The 11,635-nt window shown below is 36.0% G+C and overlaps 1 protein-coding gene across 1 annotated transcript; it reads left to right on the plus strand.

Annotated features, from left to right (window-relative positions):
- Nucleotides 1-1,443: 1,443 nt before the first annotated feature.
- Nucleotides 1,444-11,304, plus strand: LOC147387958 (C2 domain-containing protein At1g53590-like). The gene is made up of 12 exons (XM_086421817.1): nt 1,444-1,896; nt 3,773-3,847; nt 3,960-4,103; nt 5,592-5,687; nt 5,800-5,931; nt 6,555-6,707; nt 6,799-6,840; nt 7,100-7,148; nt 9,059-9,151; nt 9,245-9,428; nt 9,853-9,976; nt 10,051-11,304. Exons 1-12 carry the CDS (start codon nt 1,771-1,773, stop codon nt 10,981-10,983), a joined length of 2,151 nt encoding a protein of 716 aa, XP_086277943.1. The 5' UTR covers nt 1,444-1,770; the 3' UTR covers nt 10,984-11,304.
- Nucleotides 11,305-11,635: the final 331 nt, after the last annotated feature.

Here is an 11,635-nt window from a genome sequence, read left to right on the forward strand (position 1 = left end):
AAGTACCGTCTAATTAAAAATAAGTATCTTGACATTGAGAAAATGGGAAAGCGTGTCTCAAGAAATGTTTGGATTGAGAGAAATGGAGAGAAGAGAAATTCATTAAGAGAATAAAAGAGAAGAGAAGAAGAGAAATTTACTATGCTTGGATTGACAAGAGAAAACTAGGGATAATTTTGAAATTTTAAAATATCTTAAAAGAGATCTAAGGGCAGAGTTGGAAGTATAAAATATTTTAAAAGGTTTTCTCTCCATTTTTTGGAGAGAAAGAAAAATCACAAATTTTTCTCTTTTCTTCTCTTCAAGTCTTTTATCTTCTTTCCCCACTTAACAATCCAAACAAGAGAAATGGAGAGAAACTCATTTATTTTATTTTCTCTTCTCTTCTCTTCATTTCTCTCAATCCAAACATAAGTTAGGCTAACGTAAATATTTTGTTAAAAATATTGGATCAATCATGTTATTTTAGTATATATATATATATTCGCTTGGGAATCCCTAGAAACTAATTTGTTTGTTTGATGTTAGGTTGGTATTTTGTTACATACAACTTGAGAAATCAAGGCAACCATTTTATTTTGAATAATGATTTTCTAATTACTCTGATCAATACTTGTTGATGTGGCATGGAATCATAGATCCATTTTCCTCGAAATATACAATTATACAACTTTTATAGAGATGTATAGTTGTGTATCCTGAGAAAAAAGATGTGTAGTTCTATGTCCATGTCACGTCAGCTGAATATTGACGGAATGAAGACTTTCTAGTTAGAAAATCGACACTCTTTTGATTTTAGATCCACGCCTCCCAATTTTGGTGAATATTTTAGATACTATGATATTTTTAAATTAATGATACACTCCCTAATCATAGTCTTCTACGAGATATGAATGTTAATAGGATGGAGCTAATAAAGAGTTGGTGGGTGCACAAAACTTTGAGACACCCCTACATTTTCAACTAATTACATATCTCATTTGTCCCCACTCCCTCAACTCTCTCCCAATTTGCCTCCCCCCTGTCTTACCTTTTCAATTTTTTATTGGTGATATTACCTCTTGAGCGGACTTTCTCATATGTTAATTGGAAATGACTTAAATATCTTTTTCTTTAATTTCTCATAAAAAAATCTCTATATTTCTTCTTAGAATCATTCGTCAAATTCTTTAATTATATAGCTAAGCATAGTTTACCCCCACTAGAAGAAAATCCTGGCTCCGCCTTGAATGTTAAGGTATTGAAATATTCAACTAGGCAAAAGACAAACTTGATTTTTTTCTCAAAAAGTCTTCTCTTCTAATTGGGGATTTGGAGAAAAATGACCACTATGGACACAAGATATCCAACGATGTTTGACATAAAAAAATTCTTGTCTTTTACCCTTTCGTGTCGTAAATTGCCACGTCAGTACATCCTACGTGGATATTCAACCGTTATTACAACTGCACTGTGAAACTCCTTTGCTTTGCCTTCACATCTCCTCTCCTCTCTGAAATTTTATTCTCTCCTTAACGTGGAAAGTTTCTGAATAAATTTTTTTATCCAAAGCCCTAATTTCGATTCTAGACCGAGTCTTCTCTTAATTTCCTGAGATCTCTGAATCTCTCCCGTAAATCCCTTATTAAAGCGATGCATTTTAAGATTTAACGTGGAAAGTTTTTGAAGTTTCAAGATTATTGATTTAAGTTCTTCGATTCTCATTATTTGAATTCAAGAATCTGGTTGGAGGATTCTAAGATTTTCAAATTATTGAAGATTAGAAGAGAGATGGATATAACAGAGGTTTCGATCGTACATCATATCGGCATTGTGATGGCTTTGCTTTGGATCCTATCTTACTACAATTGTTGCTACCCTGTTTTTTACTTCGTATCTTTAATATATCTCTATCAGGTATGATGAACTATTTTTGTTCAATTTTTCCCTCTTTGATTGTTGTTAGAAAAAAACAGAAAAAAAAAAAAAAAATTTAAAAAGATGAAGAAACTATTGTTAGATTTAGGGGGTGAAGGGTTATTACATTTTGCCAAAATAAATTAGTTTAAATATTTAGTGATTTATTTTTTTATTTGTTCTTACTAACAAGATTGAACTGTAAACTTTAATTCAAAGTTGCCGTAAGAAATAAATTTAAAAAATCTCTACTTTGGTTTAAGTTTTATCCTTTTTTGCTTAAAATTTAGGTCCACATTGCTCTCAAGAAGAAGCGTTCTGAAACTAATACATAGTTGATGGAGCTCTTTCTTTGATGTTTTGAGAGAAAGATTAAAACTATGTGATGTTAAGCGGTGAAGGTGCAAGTAATGGTCGTGGTGCAATCGATTGGTTTGATTGTATAGGGTGCCTAGGGTGTGACTCCTTGGAGGTGTTACTTGGCGCATGAGTGTAGATATGGTGTGATAAACCAAGTGGTCACCTAGTTGTGGGAAGTAGAGAGGTTTTTGGTTATAGGAAAGGGTGCAACCTTTCAGGTTGTTTGTTGATTATTGGTGTTCTTGTCACAAGGGTATGACTCAACATTTCAAACGTTGATCTTGATTACCATTGATCGGATCAATCAGGGAGCTAGATTCCAAGTATAAGGGTTGCTTAAACCCTCAAAAGGGTGTATTAAAAGTTTATAAATAATGGGATTTGGGGGTGGGTCGGTCAGAAAACCTCAAAAATCAGATTTTTCCAAGCATTAGAAATGTACAATGGCGTAGTAAAAATACATTTCTGTGTATTTAGTTTGAGAAAATCTGTCTGTATGTTTTGTGGATCTTCTGCAGTAATACAAGTTGCGGTGGATTTTATGGTGTGCAACCTCATTTCATTGTATGCTGGAGTCAAATTTTACCGATAATCTGTTGCACAAAGGGGGCCAAGATTGTCCTAAAGACAAAGATGTTCACTGTGCCTTGAATTAACTGACGGATTAACATCATTTCTGTTTCTTGCTAACTGTTCTATCTGATTTTGAGCCAATAACCATTAGCAACATTTAAATTAGAAGATTTTAATACATTTGGGGAGGAATCTATGATTCTAAAGAAATGGAATTATAGTTGAAATTTTAGGCTATTGATTTCTTATGATGTGCCTATGTCAACATTTGTCATGATGTGTCTGGGAATCTTATGATGTGCATCAAGTTGAATTGGATCATTTTTATTCTATGTAACAAGAACACATTTTATTTTCGAAGACTTTTCCGTATTAGACATCACGTGTCAGACACATGCTGACCCACAAAGGAATCAACTTCACCATGTTATACTCCCACTTGTAAGGACCTTATGGATTTCATGTCAGATGATTCAGCAGTTTCGAAATCATCCATTATGACATAGCCTCATCAAAAGTTTAATTTAATCGACTATTTTATACAGTTGGTAATGCTAGAATGAACATATTTTTGATAACAAGATCATCATGTTGAGAATGATTCAATGCATGGTTGGATCATCCAAAATGTTATCCATATGGCTCCCACAAGTGGATACAAACAGGGAGTAACAATATGATAAGTTCGGATCCATATAAAGGATTTGCTCTGTTTTTACACTTGTTAAACTGATTTAATTTTAATGTATATCATCCTATTTAAGTAGTTATTTCTATGTTATATGCTTAACATGGAATAAACTATATCAAGAATTATATATTTTGAAATATGCAATAAGCTGTATTGATGGGTCTGGGTATCAGGTTTTTGTAAAATAGCTTGCATATTATGTTGGAATGTATGCTCGTGCTCTATCTAAGATTTTTTTTTTTCTTTCTGAAGGTTCATGAGCGTTATATCATGAGATTGCACAAGAAATTACAATTTGAGGAAAGAAAAAAAGCAAATCAAAGAAGGGTAGGTCCTTCCATTTTTATCTATATAAGAAGTTATCAGATTCTTCTTGGATCAAACAAAGATCTTGATAGGTTGGAGGGTATTATACCTGATTAATTTTCCTTTCTTTCAGCTGCTTTCTGATTCAGAAACAGTGATTTGGTTGAATAATGCGGTTGAGAAAGTCTGGCCTGTATGCATGGAACAAATTACGTCACAGAAAATCCTCCTTCCCATTGTACCTTGGTTCTTGGAGAAGTACAAACCATGGGCTGCTGTATGATTCCATCTTTTGAAAATTTTTTACGACACATGTCATCCTTTAACAAATACTCCGTTCTGCAGTGAATTATAATTATTTCACCAATAGTTTGGGTCTGAAATATTTGTTTCAGAATTCTTCACTACTGAGTATCATATATATGTTAAAACAAGCATATACAGACTTTCTGTGTTATGATAATTTGTGTGTTTGTGTTCTTGGCTGCCTGAATCAGGGTTTAGAATCTCAGCCAGTCAAGAATAACTTGGCTGCTCAGAAGTTTGTTTGTGTTTGAACATGCATATATATATAGGACAGCGTTTGGTAGACAAAATTGTAGACAACGTTTTAGACAAAGTTTTTTCTTATATGGCTAAAAAGTTTCGGAATGGGCTGATTTTTTGTGAGGACGATCTCTATGGAGAGGAGATCATCCTCACAAAAAATCAGCTCATTTCAAAACCTCTAACCCCATGAAAGGTGGTTACAAACTAATGGTATAAAATTGACGGTCCACGATTCTTCAACTTATAAACTAGGGTTAGAAATTTCAGAAGGGGCTAATTTTTGTGAGGATCATTTCCTCACCATAGAGATCATTCTTACCAAAATCAGGCCATTCCGAAACTTTTAGCCTATATAGGACAAAACACTTTGTCTATGGAACCCGACCATATGGGAAAAGGTTGCATGGACCAAGGGACCACGTAGAGCATTGACTGAGGTCCACATTTGGGCCACATGGACTGTCACATTGGTCCAAATTACAACCCAGCCTCTTGTTTGTCATCTAGATTGGGCTTGAAAAAAAATCCTCCAAAAAAACTCATTTTTTGGCGTTGGATCTTGAGTTTAAAAATGGATGGTCATTGAACTCCTAGATTTAAAATTTAAATTCAACAGCGAAAAAAAATCTCTTTTTTCAATTCTGTTTTTTTGACAGTTCATCAAATTTAATGCTCTACATACATATGGCACCCGATGGTGTATTTGGGGGTGCCACGTTGTCATGTGGTCCATAGAGATGGATGGTCCTTCGGTCAATATAACTGCATCTCTCTCTCACTACATATAAATGGGGTTTGAAGTTTCAGAATGAGCTGATTTTTTGTGAGGATGATGTCCTCACCATATGGACCATCCTCACGAAAAATCAGCCCTTTTGAAACTTCCAACACATATTTTGAAAATTTTTTGGCTCTCTTTAGGGCCTCCGAATGCTCCCGTGTATATATGTATGGGGAGCGTTCAAGGGCCAAACATTGTGCCAACATGTTTTGTCCTATACGGGTTAGAAGTTTCAGAATGGGCTGATTTTTTCTGAGGATGATCTCCTCACCCTCACAAAACATCAGCCCATTCAGAAACTTCAAACCCATATAGGACGAAACACGTTGCAAAATGTTTGGCCCTTGAATGGTCCCCTATATATATATGTGCATGTATGGACTTTGAGACTTTCATTACAGTCACATGAATTCATATCATATATTTGATTTGCAGAAGAAAGCAGTGGTTCAGCACATGTACTTGGGGAGGAACCCACCTATATTTACCGACATAAGGGTTCACAGACAATCTTCTGATGATGACCACTTGGTAGGTATTACTTACCTATTCCGTTAATGTATCTATATGGTAATGGAACCATTGTGGCCACAATGTATGTGCTTTCTTGCCATGAGCACAAATAACAATTAACATCCTGCAGGTTCTGGAGTTGGGATTGAATTTTCTTACTGCGGAGGACATGAGTACGATACTTGCTGTGAAGCTAAGAAAAAGACTTGGGTTGGGCATCTGGGCAAAGTTACATGTGACAGGCATGCATATCGAAGGGAAGGTACTGGCATCAATATGTCATTCTTTTGTTGTAATAGTTCAGTACGGTTTCAAGCTTTTTATTACCAATGGTTAACATAGTACTTGAGAGTGTGCAAGTAAAAAAATGTTAAATGAGAGGAAAACTTGACTTGGACATGCAAACACTAAAGGTTGTTCATTCAATTCTGTCCACTCTCAATATCTCAATCCACATTCTTTTGGGTCTTCCTCCTGCTACTTTAGAGCCTATGAAAATCTTGCACTAGGATGTACTTAATTTGAGCCAATTTGACATGCAGTCTTTGTAGAGTAGAGTTAGGTAGACTTAAGTTGTTGCAGCCTTAGAGGTAGACTTTTGAGTTACAAGAGGTTGAGCAAAGCCCCCAAATGGAGCAAAACACAATATCCTTCTGATTTATCCACATAAGTAACATGTGAATAAAAGTTTTTATATGAAGATGCCATTATATAACTAAATCAGTTCTATTTTTGGAAATAAATCATGTTCAAACAAAAAGAAACATGGTTTTTTCTTTTCCTAAGCGACAGAAACATGGGTTTACTTGTAAAGGAATATATGATAAAAGGTGAGATACACCAATCCTGTTTGTTAACTTTCATATACAATCTCCTCTGTTCTAGGTCCTAGTCGGTGTGAAGTTTCTCCCTCAATGGCCCTTCCTTGGGCGTTTGCGCGTTTGCTTTGTTGAACCACCCTATTTTCAGATGACAGTAAAACCTATTGTCAACCATGGCCTTGATGTTACAGAACTTCCTGGGATTGCACGATGGCTGGTAAGCTTATGTCAAGGTTTGTGCCAAGTCAACTACTACAGGCAGTTAAACATTTTCTTAGTTCTTTGATTTTTTTTTTCCCTTTGAGCAGGACAAGCTTCTTGCTGCTGCGTTTGAACAAACACTTGTTGAGGTTAGTTCTAATAGAATATGCTGATGCTTCACTAGGTGGACTTGTCTCATTTGTCTTGGATTTCTTTAACTCCAATTAAAAATCTTCACTTTCTTATTAACTCCATGTATTATAATTTATAAATGTGAAGCATGATCCTTATACTCTTTGCGTCTTCTAACTTAGAAACATTATTACGTCATAATTCAACTATTGCCGGTTTTAAATTATGAACATTCCTTGGAAACTTGTTCCTGATGTAATATGCACTACCTTGCAGCCCAATATGCTGGTTGTTGACGTGGAAAAATTTGCTTCAGCGCCTACAGGTAGGTTAATGATGAAGGGTCTTCAATTAGGTTTGTAGCTTAATTGCTTTTGTATAGTCCCTTGCTTGGGGTTATATTGTTTAAACTATGTCCATGGATGAATCAGTCTCTAGTTGCATCATTATCAGGACGGAAGCATTTTTCCTAATGTGTGTCAATCCTCCTAATTGTCTGTGATGACACCACTCATTTCTCTATACTGCCGAGGAATATGAAGTTTGGAACTACTTGAGCAACACAAGTATTTTCAACCATTTTTCTTCTCTTACCAAAGGCTTGTGAGCCATAAAATCTTACCAAAATCGGAAGGACTTTCGTGCATCATGAATAGTACTTAAATGGGGATTTCAAACTATGGGGATAGAAGAGAGCATCTCATGAAGTCTCCCAAGGATCTAGTAGACTCTTTGATGCCAATCTCAAGCTTATGATTAACATGCGTGGCAATGATCAGGATTCTTGGATTGTACTTGTTATCTGCACCTTATACTAACTTTTGGTCCATGCTATTTTCGTTATGAGTACTACTTTTCCATTTCACTCTATCAATGTTTCTCCATATCTTTTCTGACATCCTTCGTCCATGCTATTTTCGTTCTTCCTCTTTTCCTTTTAGATCCATCTACTTGTACCAAAGAACTCATTCTCAGATCCTATTATCTTATCTATCTTCCTCATACACATCCTAATCATCTCAAACAAATTTCCCTTATTTTATCTTCTACTGGAGCTATTCTTAATTTCCTCAAATATACTCTTTTCTGATTTTATCTTTCCTAGTAGTAGCACTCATCCACTTCAACGCCTTTATCTCTGCTTTGTATATCATAAGAATACGTTGTTCCTTAACAGCCCAACATTCAGCTTCATAAAGAAACAAAGCAAATTAATACCATAACATCTGTAGATTAGCTTATTTAAGTGGAACTGGACCGCTAGCTACGAGTTACGATAGTGCTGGTAATCTTAAAAACAGTAAAATAAATATTTGGTGTTGTACTACCCTAAGAACCTAGCAGGCTAAGGACCCCACCCCCAATTAGGGGATCAAAGATGGTCGGGATGAATAATTGTAGTAGGGAGGAGGAAGGGGAGGGGATGTGATAAGGGTTAAACCTAGTATCATGGGAGGAGGGGGTTCTACTCTGCTAGGCTAATGCCAAATTATGTACGTTTGGGTGGTGGTGCCAAAGCCAAGGAACCTAACATGCTTCGGCACCCCTCTTGGGGCCCCACTTTTGTTGGGCTGAAGTCGAACTACCTACTCTCGTACAGGGTTCAAAATTTTGTGCTGTTTCGATGGAACATTCCAGTTTTGGCCGAGATTGGAATAAAACATTAACCTTGAAACACACCAAAAAGGAGATTCTAAATCTTGGGCATGTATATCTCAATTTGGGATAGGCTAAGGTGGGCCAATTGTTTCACCTCCAGAATTTTCTAAGATTTTCTTACAGGAGATTCTTAGTTTCTTTCCTAAATTCTTTCAAGTGTTTATGAGAGATTTCTTTTCAACTGCACTAAAGGTATTTAATTTCTTCTATCTCTGTTTGTATTTAAGATTACTTCTATTTTTCTATGATTAATTTATAGTTCTTTATTTTGTATAATTCATAATATTAAACTGGGATTCATGGCGGTCAGCCTACTGTAAATAGACCTCCAGACCTGTTCATGGCAGAAAAATGAGATGGAGAAACTCAAATTTCTCACAAAGAGAGAGAGAGAGAGGGAATATTCTCTAGCCCATGAAGCATTTGTCGTGCCATTTGTAGTGTGGAATTTTTTGTAACGCTTCGTTTCCCGATGCATATGCACAGCTAACATGGTGTGTTCCTTAAACGTATTCAATTCTTTTCAGTTAGCGGTCCAAATATTTAATTAGTATACAATGCTTCAAATATTTTCAGAAAATTGGTTCTCTGTGGATGAAAAAGTACCAGTTGCTTATGCAAAAGTGGAAATTGTTGAAGCAGCTGATGTGAAGCCATCAGATCCAAATGGTCAGGTTTCAACTTAGCTATATATTTCACTAAATTTTCCATGAGAGCATTACCTTTCAAAATTTCTTGTGGCCTTAATTTACTATCTTGCAGGATCAGCTGATCCCTATGTAAAAGGACAACTTGGCCCTTACAGATTCCAGACAAAGACTCAAAAGAAGACCTTGACTCCAAAGTGGTTGGAGGAATTCAAGATCCCTATATGTACATGGGAGTCACCTAATGAGCTCTCACTAGTAGTTCGTGACAAAGACCACTTTGTTGATGATACACTTGGGTCTGCTTCTAACTCCACTAATAAAAATATATAGATTTGTACAATTCGATGTACATATGTTTTCCCATTATTCCCAACCCAAATACTCTCTTCCTCAAACAAGAGAACAATGCACACACAGAGGGCAACACATAAAGAATCAGTTATTGTTTCAATTTTTCTCTATGTTTAAACATTTGATGGTCAATTGTTAGGTAATTGACTTTCTGTGTCCGAGGAGCTTGAGCTGTCAAGTCTTTTTCTTCTTCTTCTTCTCTGCTTTATATGTTTCAATTTGCCGCCGATTAATGTTTGACTGATTTGTTTTCTATCGTAGTCGATCTTTCAGACTCTACCATCTATTGTGCATGTTTTATGGAGTTTCTTTAGCTTCTATGTGAATGCTCAAATCATCTTAATGTACTAAGATTCCTATTATTTACAGGAATTGTTCAATAAACATTAGTGATCTAAGGGTTGGGCCGAGACATGACATGTGGTTACCTCTTCAAAACAAAACAATGGGAAGGTTGCATCTAGCAGTGACTGTTCTTGATGTCAATGTAAAGGTACATGTTCGTGTTTTTCACTTGAAAATATCCAATTTACAGTTACATTTTAATAAAAGGTTGAATTTGAACAGGGGGGAGATCATATTGATGAGGAGAAATCACTAAACAAGAAAGAAAGTACAAAGTCCATTTCAAGAAAAACTTCTGAGAAAGGATCTGATTCAACTATATGTTCTGAAAAGGCTCTAAAAATGACTGATAACTATGAACCAATAAACATTGAAGGGCAAAAACAAACTGGGATATGGGTCCATCACCCAGGAAGCAATGTTTCCCCAACTTGGGAGCCTAGAAAACAAAAGAGTAGACACGCCGATGTCCAAATCCGTAGAGAAGATAAAGATTCCATAGACAGCCCTTCTTACTCAACAGCTTCGGGATCCAATCACAATGGTAATGGTAACAGTGATGAAAATGTAGAGGGGAAAAGATCAAATGCAGTAAAAAAAGTTCGGATGAGCCTACACAAGATTGGTTCGGTATTTCATCGGAGTCCAAGAAAGGAGGATTACAGCATCACCAAAGAGGCTGTACTCTCACCACACGTAAACATCCGGGCAGTCAATGACAGGGTAACGGCTGTTAAGTTAATAGTGGATGACGATGTTTCTGCTGCTATCAAACGGTTGGAAGCGGACAAGGGCTTAAGCACTGAGTGGGATGAGGCAGAGAGCCCGAGCAAAGGCAACATGAAAGACATGGCAAAGAGCATTCTAAAGCATGCTGAACGATCTGCTCATGGCCTAAAGAATGTGCTTTCGAGGAAAGGGTCAGATAAATTTAAGGGGGATTCAAGATCAACATCCACTGAAATAGAGAATCGTCAAGAATCCGACTCATCTGATGGGGAATCTGTTGATGGGATCTCAATTGATTCTGCTCCGATGTTTGGTCACGGTGCAAAATCTTGTGATCATAAGGAAGAAAATGTTCATGTAGGTGCATGTGATTCTGTAGGAAACATCGAGGAAATTGCACTTAGAGAGGTATCTTTTCAAGGGTGAGGATAAGAGCACAACTAGTTTATATTATGTTCATGGCAAAGGACTAGCTGAAGAATACTTGAATACTAAAATCTGTGGGGAATTTCGAAGTTGAGAAAACATGTAACTTGGATTGGAGAGTGCTAAGACTGCTAAAGATGGACTTTTATTAGTGCCATATCTAAATCATAGAAACTCATTGGAGGCCAAAAATGAAGTTTGAGTAAATATACTTTGTTTCTTGTAAATACATTTATATAGTCGACTAAGATCATCATGCTTGCTTTTGCGAATCTACATCTTTTTCGGACGCATTTGTTAGATTTCGACCATAGCATTAAATTTTGACACATTTCTACAAATATATCGAAATACTTTCATTTCTACAAGGATTCACAAGAATTCTGATGTTTCTTTTTTTGTAAAATTACTTGAAGGACCCTCGCAAAAGGGTTTCTTTCTAAATAGTCCCTAAGTTTGCACGGTAGCTTGACAGGACATTCAATAAAAATTTTCTTTCTTAATGGTCCCTCATACTGTCGAGTTCACAATTTTAACCGTCGAACTTGACGCCTTTTTATTTAGTTCGAGTTCTCAATTTTTACTGTCGAACTCACCACCATTGATTATCGAGTTCACCACTTTTTATTTACTGTAAAACTAACTTTTTTTA

The sequence above is a fragment of the Akebia trifoliata genome, chromosome 13 (assembly GCF_017979445.1).
Source record: "Akebia trifoliata isolate Shusen 1 chromosome 13, ASM1797944v1, whole genome shotgun sequence".
NCBI lineage: Eukaryota > Viridiplantae > Streptophyta > Magnoliopsida > Ranunculales > Lardizabalaceae > Akebia > Akebia trifoliata.

Excerpts from the sequence above, each read along its gene's own strand:
- LOC147387958 (XM_086421817.1), top strand. The coding sequence starts at position 1,771 with ATGGATATAACAGAGGTTTCGATCGTACATCATATCGGCATTGTGATG. Across the intron at positions 5,688-5,799 it reads CTTCTGATGATGACCACTTG|GTTCTGGAGTTGGGATTGAA; the intron begins GTAGGTATTACT and ends AACATCCTGCAG. Across the intron at positions 9,977-10,050 it reads TTCTTGATGTCAATGTAAAG|GGGGGAGATCATATTGATGA; the intron begins GTACATGTTCGT and ends GAATTTGAACAG.